The sequence below is a fragment of the Alligator mississippiensis genome, chromosome 2 (assembly GCF_030867095.1).
Source record: "Alligator mississippiensis isolate rAllMis1 chromosome 2, rAllMis1, whole genome shotgun sequence".
Classification (NCBI taxonomy): domain Eukaryota; kingdom Metazoa; phylum Chordata; order Crocodylia; family Alligatoridae; genus Alligator; species Alligator mississippiensis.
The window spans coordinates 134,580,239-134,595,159 of NC_081825.1; the positions used below are offsets into that span (position 1 = coordinate 134,580,239).

Sequence of the window (14,921 nt, forward strand, 5' to 3'; positions counted from 1 at the left end):
CAGACACACACATACAGACATGCAGACAGACACATGGAGAAGCAGGCACACACACAGCAGCAGGTAAGTGTGTGTGGGGGGAAGGGACAGGGCGGGGGAGAGGGAAGACATTGCAGAGGCAGATTGAGAATGCGGGCGTGGGGGGAAGGGAGTGTGTCTCTGTGCCCACTCCCAGGAGCAGGGCCGTGGGGGGGAGGGCAGAGGTGCCCCTCTGCAGGCTGCACGCACAGTGGCTGGCTAGCTGGGGGACACAGGGCTTGCAAGCTGAGGCAGGTGTGGGGGAGGCGCCATGATGTGTCACATGAGGCTAGTGGCACCCGGCGTGCCCCTCCCGTGGGTAAGAAACAAAGCATGGGAAGACACCAGGGGGACACTTCTGTCATGCCCCAGGGTGCACCCCATCCTCTCCCACCTGCCCACCCGCACATACCCACTATGTCCTTTCTAAGTACCCCTGGAGGTACGTGTACCCCCAGTTGACAACAGGCCAGTACCCTTTCACTGGAGAGGAAGACTATCACTTTCAAAAGAAACAAGGGATTTATTGTTGGTCTCTTGAGTTTCATTGAGGGAACAGTTCTTACTATAAAACCAAGAGGGGATGGTGGTTGGCGATCACTTCATCCACTCTGGGCCAGTGAGCGGGGCCTCAGGAGAGGGGCTGAAGTAAGGCAGTGCTTTGAGGTTGGTTGGTGTGCTGAAAAAAGGAGCAGATGGCCTTAGTTGGAAGCTAGGCTGGTGTAGTTAGATGCAGCAAACAGCTGGGCTTGCTGGGGAGGCCCCGATTAGCCCTGTGATAAAGGAACAGATGGTCAAGGTAAGAGGAATTGCAACCCAGCTCTCGGTGGTTTTGCAAAGCAAATGAGCCTCAGCCATTACATCAAAAGATGGGTTGTGACTCTTAATCAGGCCAGAGGGCATTAACTAGTATGTTTAGGTGCTGGGACCTGGGAATAATTTATTGTTGCTGGGAAATATTCAGCCCAGAGTAGTCTCCTGGCATTTTACCTCTGACACAGGCTGAAATAGAAGTATTGCTTGAGTAAAGTATATATTCTTGGGGTCTTTTCCTTATTCCTCAAAGGATATTCTGGTCAGTGGCAAAAGTATTGCTTCACATGCTAGTATATGGCCTAAAAAAACAGGATCCTTGCCATGAATCCCAGTCATCTACCACTCATTGAAGGCAAAACAGAGAAGAGGCCTCATAAAAAAGAACCTATTGTAAGTGAACTCCTTGGGAATTGATCCCTCCTTTTTATCTTCTGCTGAGAGTTTTGATCTGGTAAAGCCAACTTTGTGGTAACAGTGGCTTCTGTTTGTTTGTGTTTCCTTCAGACCATATGTATAATTAAAGCTGGTGGTGGTGCTGAGCCTCTAATCTCCAGTATTGCCAGTAAGTCCCTGCAAAAACTGGGGAGGATAGTTGAGCTAAGCAGCAGCTAGCCATTAAGCAGTGCCATTTCAAACACATTCTATATACCAGTGGTCAAATTCTGGTCCTAGGGATGCAGCTGTAGCTTATATATAAAAAGAAATTGCCCTGATGTCTCTAGATCAGAGCAAGCAGTATCCACTCATCTTGGGGAGCCATAAATATGACAAGCTGAAAAAATGTAGATTTTTGAGGTTGAGGAACAAGGACATTGAAGAGATGAGTTTAATTCCTAGTTCTTACATAAACATCCTGTGTTATCTTTGTCCAGCTACAAAGTCCAGGTTCCAAAATGCTCTTTCACCACAGCTGTTGTATTCAGGTGAAATCGGCAACACTGAAGCCAGTAGTAACTTTTCCATTGAGTTAAATGGCACCAATATTCAGTTTCCCTCCTGCAAAGGAGTCATAGTTCCTCCCTTTCCTCCCCTATACCATTAACTGTCTTTCTTATTAAGATTGTAAAATAAGATCTGTGGGGGTAGGTACTGCCTCTTACTGTGTGGATACACAGAACCCAGTACCATGGAGCCTTGGTCCTCAGATGGGGCCTGTAGATGCAACTTCATTACAAATGGTCATAATAGCAAGATTGTTGAAAATGGTAGCTTTTAGTCAAAACTGGCTGAACTGCTGCTATAGAAAAATTTGTCCTGAATTCTTTCAGGTGAGCAAATCTGTTAGCTAATTGGAACAAGGCTGCTGCTACAACAAAACAGCCAGGAAATACTTCTTTTCAATTGCAGCCATGTAGAGCTTTTCATTGGCAATGTTAAAGGATGTTAGATCGGATGCAAATTGACTGAAGGGCTGGTGTGCCCCTGATTACCACCATTCAGCTGAAATGGTTTGTCACCTGGGAAGCAGCCTGAAGACCAGGAAGTTTCTCTTCATGGCTAGCTCATATTCATCTCCCTCCTAGCAAATGACTTTAAGCAAGGAGATGAAGTTATCTTGTTCTTTGTTAGAAATCTGCTTTCTTCCCACCTGTCAGTAAGCTGTTATAGTCCTTTCTAGTGCTAATTAACAGAAGCCTTTCTCTTTCAAGAAGAGGAACATGATAGACTTTATTATTATAGGGTTGAAGTGTTGTAGCTGTGATGGTTCAGGAAATGTATAAGATGCAAGAGCTGTTTTGTAATATCTTTTATTGGATTATCTGTATAGTTGGGAGAGATGGTGGACAAGCTTTTAGACACAAACTGACTTGAAGAGCTGTGTGTGTCAGAAAGCTTTTCCAGCATCTCCCCTCAGCTATACAGGATCACATCTCTCACTTGACTACTACTTCCTTGACTAGCACAGAGAGATGATTTTAGCCACCCATGGAAGTGACTTGAATATCATCACATTCCTTGTACTTTTGCGCAATGCACAAAATAACTGGACCTCGTTCTCTGTGCCACTATACTAGTGGGGAAACTCCTTGTATTTTAGTGGGACTATATTTCTTTTTTATAATTAGTCTTCCTTTATTAGTCATCTCAGGTAAATTCTAGCCTATTAAATACCCTTTTGCAGAAGTAGGGTTCAGGCTGATCAGCCTGGTCACCTACAATATAAGGCACAATGGGAACCAGTTACAAAGTTATTACTCATATATGGAGCAGTCATGTTGTACCCCATTTTCTGTTTTATCGCATCATTAATTGCATGAATGTGTGGCTGGGATACTAGATAAGATGCAGTCAATTGGTCAAGCACATCTTAAGTGTACCACTTTCCAGGTTCAGATTTCACCTCTCCTGTTTCAGATGGATTAGGCTTGGCAGTATTAATTTTTTATTTTTTAATAATTTTGATGGATAATATCAATTTTTAAAGCATTCATTTCATTTTTTTCAATTTAAATTTTCAGGATTGCATGAAATTAGGGGTGTGGAGGGCAGACAATTTATTCATGACATTATACTATTATTATAGTGCAGTTTAACTGGCTGCCATGACAAACATAGGTACTGTAGGACTGCCACCAGTTAAGCAACAGAGCTACCATCTGTTCCCGTTTCGCTTGCCCATACCTCTCTCATCCACTTTGTCACTTCCTCTTCCACTGTTTCCAGTCCCCTGTGGTTTCTGGGAGTTGCAGTCCAAACTACAGTCAGCATGATTGTGCAGGACTGCTCCCCGTGTCATCAGTCATCACACACTCCATCAGCCATCATTTTTTCTTATGTCCCCTTGTTATAAATTTCAGTTATTAATGATGGAATATTTTTTCGTCGGTCTGTGAATGTGAGGTAAAATTGACGTTTATCAATCAATGCTTCCTGAAAAAAATTGAATCCTACCAACCCTGCTCATGATGAATATTACATTTATTTGGCTTTAGTTCCACTGACCTCATGGAGATGACTCTTCACGCAATTCACACTTTACCATGAAGAAGAATGTCAACATCTAGCCAATAGTACCTATAGACTGGTTTTCAAAGGGACCCTATACCCAACAGCTCCCATTCAGATAACTCTAGAGAAGTGAGCACTTTTGCAAATCTGGTCCTAGGCATGGATTAAAAAAAAAAATGTGTAGAGTAATTGAGGGCCATTTCCTCCTAGTTCTCCAAAGCTGGAGAAACTGAATTAAATGCATTTGCTGGAGAAATAATTTCACATGGGGTGACCGGGCCAAGAGCTATTTATTATCCTGTTTGGGCTTTGCAGAAAAATGTGTAGTAAGGATAACAGGTAAATTTCTGAGCTTTTGGGGGCTGTGTGTTCTTTATCAGGAGTGATTGGAATAGCAGAAACCAAGAACATAAACAGCAAGTCCAGGGAATCTGGTTGCCTTTTGTGCAGAGGCATGGAGCTGTTAGAATCCCCTTTCTAATAGAGATGAAAAGAGAGAGAAAGAGAACTCCATCAGAATTATCAGCCTCTGAAGGGTGCTTCCAAACATAATGTATTTGGCGGTCTTTGTATAAAGAATAATAATAAAAAAAAGAAAAAGCCTAAGATATAAAAGCTGTTCAGATCCACTTGCTTGCATGCAGTAATAGAGTAAGTATTAAAATTGAATTATAATGGCTTTTCAAACTCCTCTCATTTTTCTTTTTCATTATTTTAAAAATTGTATTAAGGAAAAATTTTACATTTCAAAACAGGGAATTGCTAAAACCAAAGGCTGTTTTTACATCTGCTCTGATGGTGGGATGGGCTGTTAATTAAAGTGACTCTCAGAGCTGTTCTAATTCAAGTGTCCGGAGAGTCTTGTGTATCAGCATTCTTCAGCTTCAAAATGGCGGCGGGGGTGTTATAGTGAAAGCTCATTGAATGAGCTTTAATTAAAGCAATCCTGCAGCCATTTTGAAGAGTGGGGATGCTAGTACACAAGATGCAGAAGCTAGCTGGAGCACAGTAATTACCACGCTCCAGCAGACTTGATTAATCGAGCCTGCTCTGATGCACTATAATTAGAGCCTCTGCACTTGTGTACAGACACCCAAAGAGGTTAAAATCTTCTATATAGACCAAGGCAAATAGGTTCTTTATCAAGTGCTAGAAGGCTAGAAGGCTTTGGGGTGTTTTGGGGCTAGAAGGCTTTGGGGTGTTTTTGTTCATGGCCTGGTCTTATCACTCTCACCCATGTTGACTAGGGCTCAGTAGTTCTGAGGGGATGGGTAGCAGTGGGTGGAGAGTAAGGGGCTGCCCACTAAAGATATGATATCAAAATCTAGCTCTCATTCTCTTCTGTTCTGCTCATGTCTCAATTTGACCTTTCCCTGGTTTGACTATGCATTTGCAAGCCATGCTTTGGCTGAGAGGAATATACATAAATACATTTGTGTGAGCCAGGGGTGTAGATTGTACCCCAGGGGCCTGGTAACTAGATCACCTGTGTGGGAGTGAAAAAAAATGGGTTCTAGTCTTGCTGTACATGAGAACTTTGGGAACCAATCCATCTCCTACTGTTTGTGAATTCAGAAGATTATATATATTATTATGGGCACTCTACGTGCCTAAATTCAGCCTAATGAGCTATGACCTGAGTTTTGCTCTCCAATTCCTTTCATAACAAAATAGCACATGGAAAAGCATGCACAGCTCCTGTCATATTGCTTGTGTTCATTTTATATTGCTTGTGTCCATTGGATGCTGCACGGACTTCAGCCTCCAAAGATAGCTGCTCAACAGAGATTTAACTGGCTAGTTTTGTGCCCTGGCAGCAGTGGCACACAGTGCTGGAGCAGCAGCTGGAGGTTCATGGCTGCTCAGAGAGACATCACCTCATTTTTTAACCATCAACCCATATGCCATGCAGCCATTTAGACTAAATACAGACAGTCAAAAAGCCCAAGGCTGAATCAATTCAATCTTTGCAGGTTAGGCTAAGCTACATAGATTGAACAGATAAGCAAGTGAACAGACATTCACTTTTGGTTCCGGAAGTGCAGCCACATGCCTGCAGTGGCTCAGGCCAGAAGCTGGGAGGCAATAGAGAATGCTTCCCTGCTCAGCTGGAGCAGACAGCCTGGGACAAGCCTAGTCTACCCACCCTGCAAGAGGTGGGTGGTAGAGGGGGTGCTGCGTGGGACGTGCAAATCATTGTGTGATGCTGGGGGACTGTGAGGTTACTTGAATTTGGAGGGGATCTGGGACAGAAGTTCAATAAATTGATTTTACCTAAGTAAGTCAAGTTTGATACTGCATCTATCCAGGTTCATCTTAAAACAGTTTTGGCCATTTTGGAAGTGGTTTATGTGCACTGAACTTCTGTTGTGTTACAGATCTGAACCAGTTTCTGATCACTTACATCAGTTTATTTGTAATTTTTATCCCTAGCCTTAAACACTGGATTTCAGCAGCAAAAAAGAAAGAGGCAACATCTCCCCCTGCAACAATGAAGCACTGGCTGCTGCTCCTGCACTGGGCACTACTGTTGCTTCTCTGCCGTCCCTGCTTCCTGAGGTGGAACCACTGCAGGGATAGTGGAAGGGTGCAGCAGGGTGAGGTACTGCCCTAGCTCTATTCAGCAACCCCCTTTATGGCAGCACCTAGGGTTCATGCCCTGTCTGTCCACCCATTGTTATGCTACTGCTGCCAAGTGCCTCTCCTGAGTGCTACATGTCGTGTGGGTTGTGAAAAAGTGTGGTGCCTCCATCACCTTGCCCTGCCTGTCAATCTGGCAGGATGTTATTTTGCCGGCTGACTTCTGCCATGGTTGGTTATGTCACTGCACAGCCTTTTCAAACCACCAGGTCATGTCCTGCACTGTCCTTGCTTACAACCTGACTGCTCTGCTTAGGTAGAACATAGGTCCAGAGAAGCCTGTGTGGCACACTTATGAGTATCTACAGACTGTCAGTGCTGCAGAGATCTTGTGCTCACAGATGCACTTACACGTTCCATTAAGGCTTACATGATAAACTCATGCAGTTCATGGTGGAGTCAGATGCTCCAGGGCACAACATCTGCCTGTGTGCCCAGAACCATAGCAGTTTGAGCTAGGGTGGAGTATACCTGGATTGGCAGGGGGGCCTAGGAGGATCAGCCCCAAGCTCCGGGTGGTGGTGTCAGGTGGCAGAGGGGCTGGCTGGGGCACAAGGGTGCTAAAGTGCAGGACTAGCTGGCAGACAGCCCCCTGTACTTTAGCACCCTTATGCCCCATACAGCTCCTGTCACCATCTACATGTGCATTTCAGTGCATGCATTTACTCCACTGTAGGATAGTTCTGTCCCCAACTGTACTATTTTATGGCGGAGTTAATAAATTCACTGTGCCCTAATACCAGCGCATGTGTAGACGGTGATATTTTATTGAGCTAATTAGTCAACCCTGCAGTAAAGTGCACATGTAGATGCATCCACAGGGTGTTTCACTGCCTCTTCCAGAGAAGCCATGAAGCAAAGGCTGTTGCTAGTTAGATCTATGTTGTGATTTGGATTGTAGACACTATGATGCAAGTGACTTATTTGCTCTTCCTCCTTGTGTGGTTACCCAGCATTTGAATCTGGATGCACAGCAAATAGCAGGTGCTGTGCTGTGCAGTGCAGGGCCAGTTGGCAGCAAGCAGCATGGAGTGGATAGCAGTTCTATCCTTCACCACTGACACAACTGAGGAGATGTCTGAATCTCTGCGATGACAGTGCTGTGCAGATATACCTGAGCTATCTGGAAAAGTTGATTGAGACACAGGAGGTGTTTGGGATGGTACGAAATTCAGCATCATTTGCAAAACCTGCCTGAGAGGCAAGGCAGTTAGGCCATGCCAAGATTCAAACTGCAGTGACTAGATTACTCTCCATCCCTTGCTAGTCAGTTCAGATATGTCTGCATTGCATTGCAATCACTGCTTTGAGATCCTGAGAACAATGATGGAGCAGGAGCGGCATTGTTTCAGAAGTCTGTCTCTGAGTTACCAGCCTCCTGCACCCATTTCTGGTGGGCATGCTACCCAGGTGCCTGAAAGCACAACCTTGCCTTTATTAAGGCAGTAATAGCTGACTTGAGGAACTACAGAAGAGGAGGACTGAATCTGTCCCACATGCTGATACTTACTGGGAAAGGAGAAGCTGTTCCTACTTACAAATCAGACCTTTGCTTTTTTAAAATAGTCTCTTTCCTTTCTTTGGCACAAGTTTCCTCCGGCTGGCTCTGTGTTAATATTTACTTAATACCAATCTGCCCCAAGTGTGTGAATGTGAATCAGTATGGCTGTTGAACTGAATGAGTGGTACAGGGTCTAATAAAAGGCAAATACAATGCCACATTGTGTTTCCCAGACATGTCATCGAAGTCATTAGGAGTCTGTGAAACAATCTATGGAAATTTCTATTACCGCCTTTATTTATTCTCCAAGATTTCCAGGGGTCTAGTTTCCACTGCCTTCAAAGCTGGCAGCTAGTGCAAATAGCAAGGAGAAATCCCTCAGTGCAGAGTATTTTGTCTGTTGCCTGGAAAAAAAAAAAAGTGTATCTGGACTGGGGATTCAGGGTGAAGGGGGCTGGCATTTTTTGCTTGCAAATTCAAGGCAAATTAATTTCAGGTGGCACATTTTTTTAAATTCTAAGTTGTTTACTTTATCTTGAAAAGAGGCATTAATTGAAACAGGCAGGTGGGTCTCATAAGACAAGGTTATCTTTATTTCAGGAATCATTGTTTTGAGCAGAAGAAAAGCCCTTTTCTGATGTGCTTCTGCTTTTCCTGGTAATGTGAAGCTTTTCAATGAGAATTAACCCTATGAAACTGCTAAGCTCCCTATATCAGTTCAAGCAGCCAAATAAAAGTCTAGACGGCTCAATGGCAAATGGGGACATATCTGTTATTCCATTGTTTTCCATCAGGATTATTAAAAGTATAAGAAACTTATACACAAAGCGCTTTCACATCTTGACTGCATTTTAATGAGCTGCTTATGCTAAGCAGGCCGCTGCCATTATTGTGCTGTTACAGAGGGTAATCAGGAAGCACTCGTCTACAAAACTGATAAACAGGTGAATCTGCTTCGAACCCAGAACAATTTTCATGTCCTGATGCAAAATATTTCACATCATTTGCATATCAATATACTTATGAGCTCTGAGATATTCCTACTGACGTGCCTAGAGAGATAAGAGTGAAAAAGAAGCTGGGAATGTTGAAAGAAAGCTTTGAGATTCCATTCAAGTTCTGCTATGTGGGCTGAGGAGGGTGGAATTAGGTGGGACTGGGAACTTTTAAATATATCAAGCTGAAGGAAAACTACTGGAGCGTCCATGTAAAGTCCTGGCAATTAGCCAGCTCTGTTCCCCAAGGCAGCTATGGAACAAGGAAGCAAGTAACACAATGACTTCCTTAGACCCAGTGCAGAGGAATTAGTAAACCTGCTAATTCTTTATAGCTCAGGTTTTCAAAGGATCCTGAGAGGGCTCTAAAACTAAGGCCCTGTCTATATGTTAACTTAAGACGTGATTAATTGGTTAATCATGTCTTACGTGTGTCACCCAGCCACACATTCAGTCAGTTAATGGCATAATAAGAGGAGGAGTAAGCCATGCTGTTTTTCCACAAAATTCGTGTAAAAACTTTGTGGCTCCTTTCTATCATGCCATTCACTGAATGTGTGACTAAGAGCCCCTGTGGCTGGGAGCCCTATAAGCTGGGGCTCCCAGCTGGGGGCTCATGTGCACACCAGAGCCTGGGAGCTCCCAGCTGACACACTCTGCCAGCTGTGGGGACACATGCTCCCTGCAGTGGGGAGCCCCATCAACTAACACAGGCTCCCAGATGCAGAAGCATATGGTGCACCCCAGCAGCTGGGAGCCCCATCAACTGTCAGGGCTCTCAGCTGCAGGAATTTGCTGCTTGTCAGTTCAGCGGGGACTCGTGATGTAGGGCAGTAAGGCATGATGGGATCTGATTCACAGCCTTGCCTCCTGCCATGCAAAAAATAATGTAAAGCTTCCTATACTTTGAAAATTATATTTCTTAAAAAAAATAAAAGCAACATTTTTTTTTTCCAGTTTTGGTGACTTTTCAGCCGCAAGTGTTTCACATTTCTGGCAATTTTGGGCCAGGTTGGCAGTTTCTAGATTTTTTTTCCCCCCCCCCAAAGAAAAGTCTAAATTATCTTGTAAAAGTTTGGCTGAAAGTAAATAAGTTTTTATTTTCATTTTCTACAGGAAGCACATCCCTTCATGTGATAGATTTGACCTCAAGCTAAAGCTGCACACTAGGTTGGAAAAGGACTAACAAAATAAAGAGCTCAAGCTGAGTATTACCATTTCTACACATAGGCTTTGATCCAGGAGAGGATCACTACTTAGGAAAACATGCTAAATACCCACATGCATCCCGACTGAATTCGTTGGGCCTTAAGCACGTGATGAAAGGCATGACGAAACTTGCTTTCCCAAGTTGGTGTCCAACAGAATTCCAACTGTTCAGAAGCATCATCCTGAAAAAAGCCTACTTTCAGTGATCAAATGAAACAAGAAACTGTAAAACTAAAACTTGCATTAAAAATTGCTCCAATTGTAACTTTACTGTGTGTTGTGCTCAGTGAACTTGGGGAAGAGTCTCTACTACCACCAGACAGTTCCCTTGTACACCTTTCTGTTGGAGGGGTCTTGATCCATGATTGAACTTCTAAATACAGTTGTAGGGTTTTTTTTTTTTATGTTTGTATTGTGCTGTATCCAATGACACACAGAAAAAGACAGACCAAAGCTTCATGCAGTGGGTGGACTTAAGAACTCTACACTGGGATTGCAGTATAGGGGGAATAACTGTGATCCCATGTATATCTAGTGATTGTTTTCTAATATCTTAAGTGAATAGTGGATTAGGCCCCAAAACTGGCATTTTCAGAATATTCTAAAGGGATTGAATGTCCTGTTCCCACTGAAGTGTCTTGACACTTGTATGTCTAGCTCCTTCAGGCTACTTTGAAAACTTCAGCCAACATCTGTAGCCACCTTACACTTTGATGTTATTATAGTCCTTATAATTTTAATTTGACACATTAGTGCCGATGTTGAGTGGCTTTTCATTTTTAATTTTTTCTTCACACTCCAAATGTTCCCATTTCCTGAAGCATTTTGCTATCAAATCAGCACAACTCTTGAAAGATAATTAATATCCTGTGAACAGCAATAATGTTGTTTGAGACAACAGGATTGACTCTCTCGTCTTTCTGGGATTAATGAAAAGGGAGTGTGCTATAGAAGATTGACAAAATCTTAGCCTTTTTAAGTACAGTTGATAAAAATTCTTCCATTTAAAAATTTTAGGCTATTTAGCAACCCAGGGTGCTAAGAGGTGAATGCCAAAGGCTCAAGGTCCTGACAGAAAATACCTGTATGGCACTCTACTGACACTGCTCTGTTGTTAACCTGCCCTCTTACACCAAGATCAGGATTGTACCAAGCAGATGTTAAGTACTTTCCAGTCAGTTTTCTGGTGGAGAAATCAGTGACAGATTTCAAGCCCCAGCTGAGTGTAAGTTTGTGTACATGTACATGTGTCTGTCTGTAGAAGCAAGCCCCTGAACAGGCCATCTACCATGTGGATTAAACCCGGGAATGCTAGATTTTGAAAGCATGACACCTGAACTACGGAGATGGTTCTGTTAGCCAAAGCTCCAGCAATCTTATTAACCTGGATATGTAACCTAGCCACAATTTTATAGAGGAACAAGGTGCCAGTTGAGGTATGTGTGGGCAACTGTAGGGAAATCCCTTCTTTCAGGAATCTCATCTCAGTAACTGTCTGGTTTCTAGGGAAGAGCTCTGCCTCACAACCTGCCTCAAACTAGACCCCAAGGCTGATAAGAAGCATTCCAGCTTTGGTGCTGTTCTGTGCCCAGGACCTAGATTATACAAAAAAAAGATTTACTAGGCCCAATGGTAGCAATCATGAGAAGTGGACCTTTATCAGATCTCAGTGACTTTATGGAACTACCCCAGAAGAGCATGGGTCTCTGATCCAACAACCAAGAAGACTGGTGCTCACTTGGATGATGAGAGACACAGGAGTCTAATGGGGACAGAGGTTCCTGTACCATATCTGACACTGAACACATTATTTCCCCTGTCTGCAACTGGGAATATTCTATACCTCTCTGTTTATTATGAAACATGTTTTGACCAGACACTTATTTAATTTAATTTTAAAATGGGATGGACATTTGGGTCCAACCTGGGAAAGAACAAGCTAAAAATATTTACATAAGAAAGATGCATTAAAGTTGGTAATGATGATAAATAATTTTGAACAATTTGTGAGTATTTTCAATAATTTGTGGAGTACAGCAGAGGCCCTGGAAGACTAGAGAGGGGCAAACATAGCATCTATCTTAAAAAAAAAAAAGGGGCGGGGGGAATAGAAAGACCTGGAGAGCTACAGACAAGTCAGGCTACTTCAACATTTGGAAATGTTCTGAAACAAATTACTAAAAAAATCAGTTTATAAGCATCTGAAGGACAATCAGCTTGCAGAAACAGCCAACATGGAATTCAGAGGAGCAAATCATGTCAAGCCAAGAAAATTAACTTCTTTGGGTGGGTAACTGGCCTAGTAGATAAGAGAGAAGCTGCAGAGATGGATTTGCAGTAGTAGCTATTGTCTGAGCACTGTAGCTTGTGCCTAAAGCTGTAACCGTGTTGGCTCAGGGCAAGTGAGGTGCTGCATGCAGTATGTGATATCTTGTTGAGGTTTGTGGTAGAGAAACAATATTTTATTATTTACAGGAACTGATATAAAGAACTACTTACAGTGAAGAAGTATTAGTCTTGTCACTGCCCCTCCAAGGGTCGGGGGCCCAGCCTTGTTTTGTCACACAAGTAACCTCCTGCTACCTCACCCAGATTGTCTCCTAGGATGTCACATTTCCTGGATGCTCTGTTTCCAGGAGGATTTACTCTATTTCCTAAGTCATCCATTACTCTGGAAAAATCTTTTTTTTCCTAAATTTCTGTCTTCCAAAAAAACAAGGTGTGTGTCTTGGGAGGCATGTGGTATGCAAGAAAATATGGTATCTTGGGAGAGAAAAGAGTTAAGAGGGTCTAGGTGGTGGTAGGCCAACTAGTCCTTCCACCTAACAGTGAAAACCTGATATTTAATCTTCTTCCTCTAGCCTCTCCACAGAACTAGATGACACCTCAGAACTCCTTTAGCTGTGATCAACTTTGACACCCAGCTTTAAAATTGATTATATTTTTTACCCTGCCATTTTTCTGGCATAACTGGGACAAGTTTACTAGGTTCCAGGAGATGCTTGGCAGCCTACTAGAACAAACACTAACATTTTTCTGCCTTTGTTACACTGAAGTGGAAAAGAGTTTGCCACCTTGATACTGCTTCACAGTGCTCCCTCAGACCTTTGAAATTCCTCTAATTAGGATATACATGTGCTTCCAAGTGTGCATTTTTCATAACACATCTATTGCCAGAGGTCAGCCCTTATTTACATGAAAATAGGAAACAAGAAGGAAAGACGTAATCAGACAGTGGTATCAAAAGGAAAATGTTAAGAATGGCACCAGCAACAAAAGATTTTACCCCTGTCCATTGAAAGCTCTTGATTTATTCATTTTGTATACTTGTAAGCAAATCACAGCAGAAAGTAAAATGCTATCAGAAACTTGAAACAGAAGGGAGCAACTGCACTTGGAGTTTAATGAAAGCCTTGACAAAGACTACATGCACAGTGACTTAGTTACAGAAATCAAGGACCCCTCTGGGGCTTAGATCCTGTGTTCAAGAGCTCTTGAGAGCTCTTGAATTTCATACTGAGAACAGTCTTGGTATGGATAGCAAAATTCCCAGTGTGCAATTGAGTAGCATCATTGAGACCCGGGAGGAGCACAATGGCTGAGTGAGCAGAGAGGGTAATTAGACATTTGATGTTGTTATTGTTTTGTTTAGTTTTAATTTTGTACACTTTTTGCACTCCAACTTTGAGAAGGAGAAGCAACAGAATTTCAAGCCTGCTATTTCTCTCTTTGATTACAAATTAAATAGCAGTTGTTACTGATCTCAGCTCTGCCCTGGCAGGAACATCTTAGCTTAACTCTGTGCTGGGTCTTATACAAACACATCCCAATAAATAGCACTTTCTACCTGGTAGTGATAAGGCTGTACACCTGATAAAAAAATGGAAGGATAATGACAGATTATAAATTCAACTGCTGTTCCAGGGGTGGTGGAGCTGGGACCTCCATTGGTGTGAAAAAATAGTAGGTCCTTCCATGGATCAATGATCATTGACAACAGCTGAGAATCTGAACTGAAAAGTGGCACTCAGTGAGATGTCCAGAGCAACAACGCAGTTACTGTATACTGTTTTGGTGGAAAACAGCTGCTGTGAGGTATATGATCTTTATGGCCCTTCATGATGAGGCATGACAGTTTTCCTGAGTGTGAGAACAATGGAGAGAAAGAGTTGTGGTCCTCTTTTTTTGATGGTTCCAATGCAGGTCTTAATTTTATGCATCTCATCTAGGTATTTCTGGAATGAGCATATTCAAAACACCTAACGAGGCTGGGAGCTAGACAGAGATTTTTTCCCCCAAATAGAATGAATGAAAGCAGGGGATAAATTGAAACACAAATTAGACAGCGTGACTAATTGTTTCAAAAAGAGGAAAAATGTATTAAACTACAGACAACAACAACAAAGAAGCATAAACTCTTTCTTAATCCCACTTTTCCTTATAAACCCTTCAAGCTTGGATACAGGAAAGCATCTCTGTTCAGGAGCGTACTTAAGCATGTGCTTATCTTTTTAATACTTGCCTAAGTCCCATTGACTTCATTGGAATCTAAACACATGCTTAAGTCCCCTCCTGAATTGGGATGACATTTAACCAATTTATGATGGAGTAAAATGCCATTCAAGAGGTGCAGGCAGCCAAGGGGCCATGAATTTCTAACCTCAGGGTTGAATGCAAAATTACTAAGCAAGACACTTCAAACAGCTGCTCCCTCCCTGTGCCCTAGTTTAAAATTAAGTGATTTTGCTATGGCTAACCTAACTTTCAACTCCTAATTTTTTTTAAAGGAAAGG

General features: G+C 42.6%; 1 protein-coding gene across 2 annotated transcripts in view; it reads left to right on the forward strand.

The window, feature by feature from the left end:
- EPHA5 (EPH receptor A5) overlaps window positions 1-10,379 on the forward strand; it is a 365,570-nt gene extending 355,191 nt beyond the window's left edge. The window contains exons 18-19 of one of the 2 annotated variants that reach the window (XM_059722183.1): window positions 6,217-6,385; window positions 10,036-10,379. In XM_059722183.1, coding sequence (XP_059578166.1) covers window positions 6,217-6,385; window positions 10,036-10,056 — 190 coding nt within the window. In that variant the 3' untranslated portion in view covers window positions 10,057-10,379. The remainder of the gene's footprint in view (window positions 1-6,216; window positions 6,386-10,035) is intronic. The other variant, XM_059722189.1, reaches the window with a different exon arrangement.
- The last annotated feature ends 4,542 nt before the right edge of the window (window positions 10,380-14,921 follow it).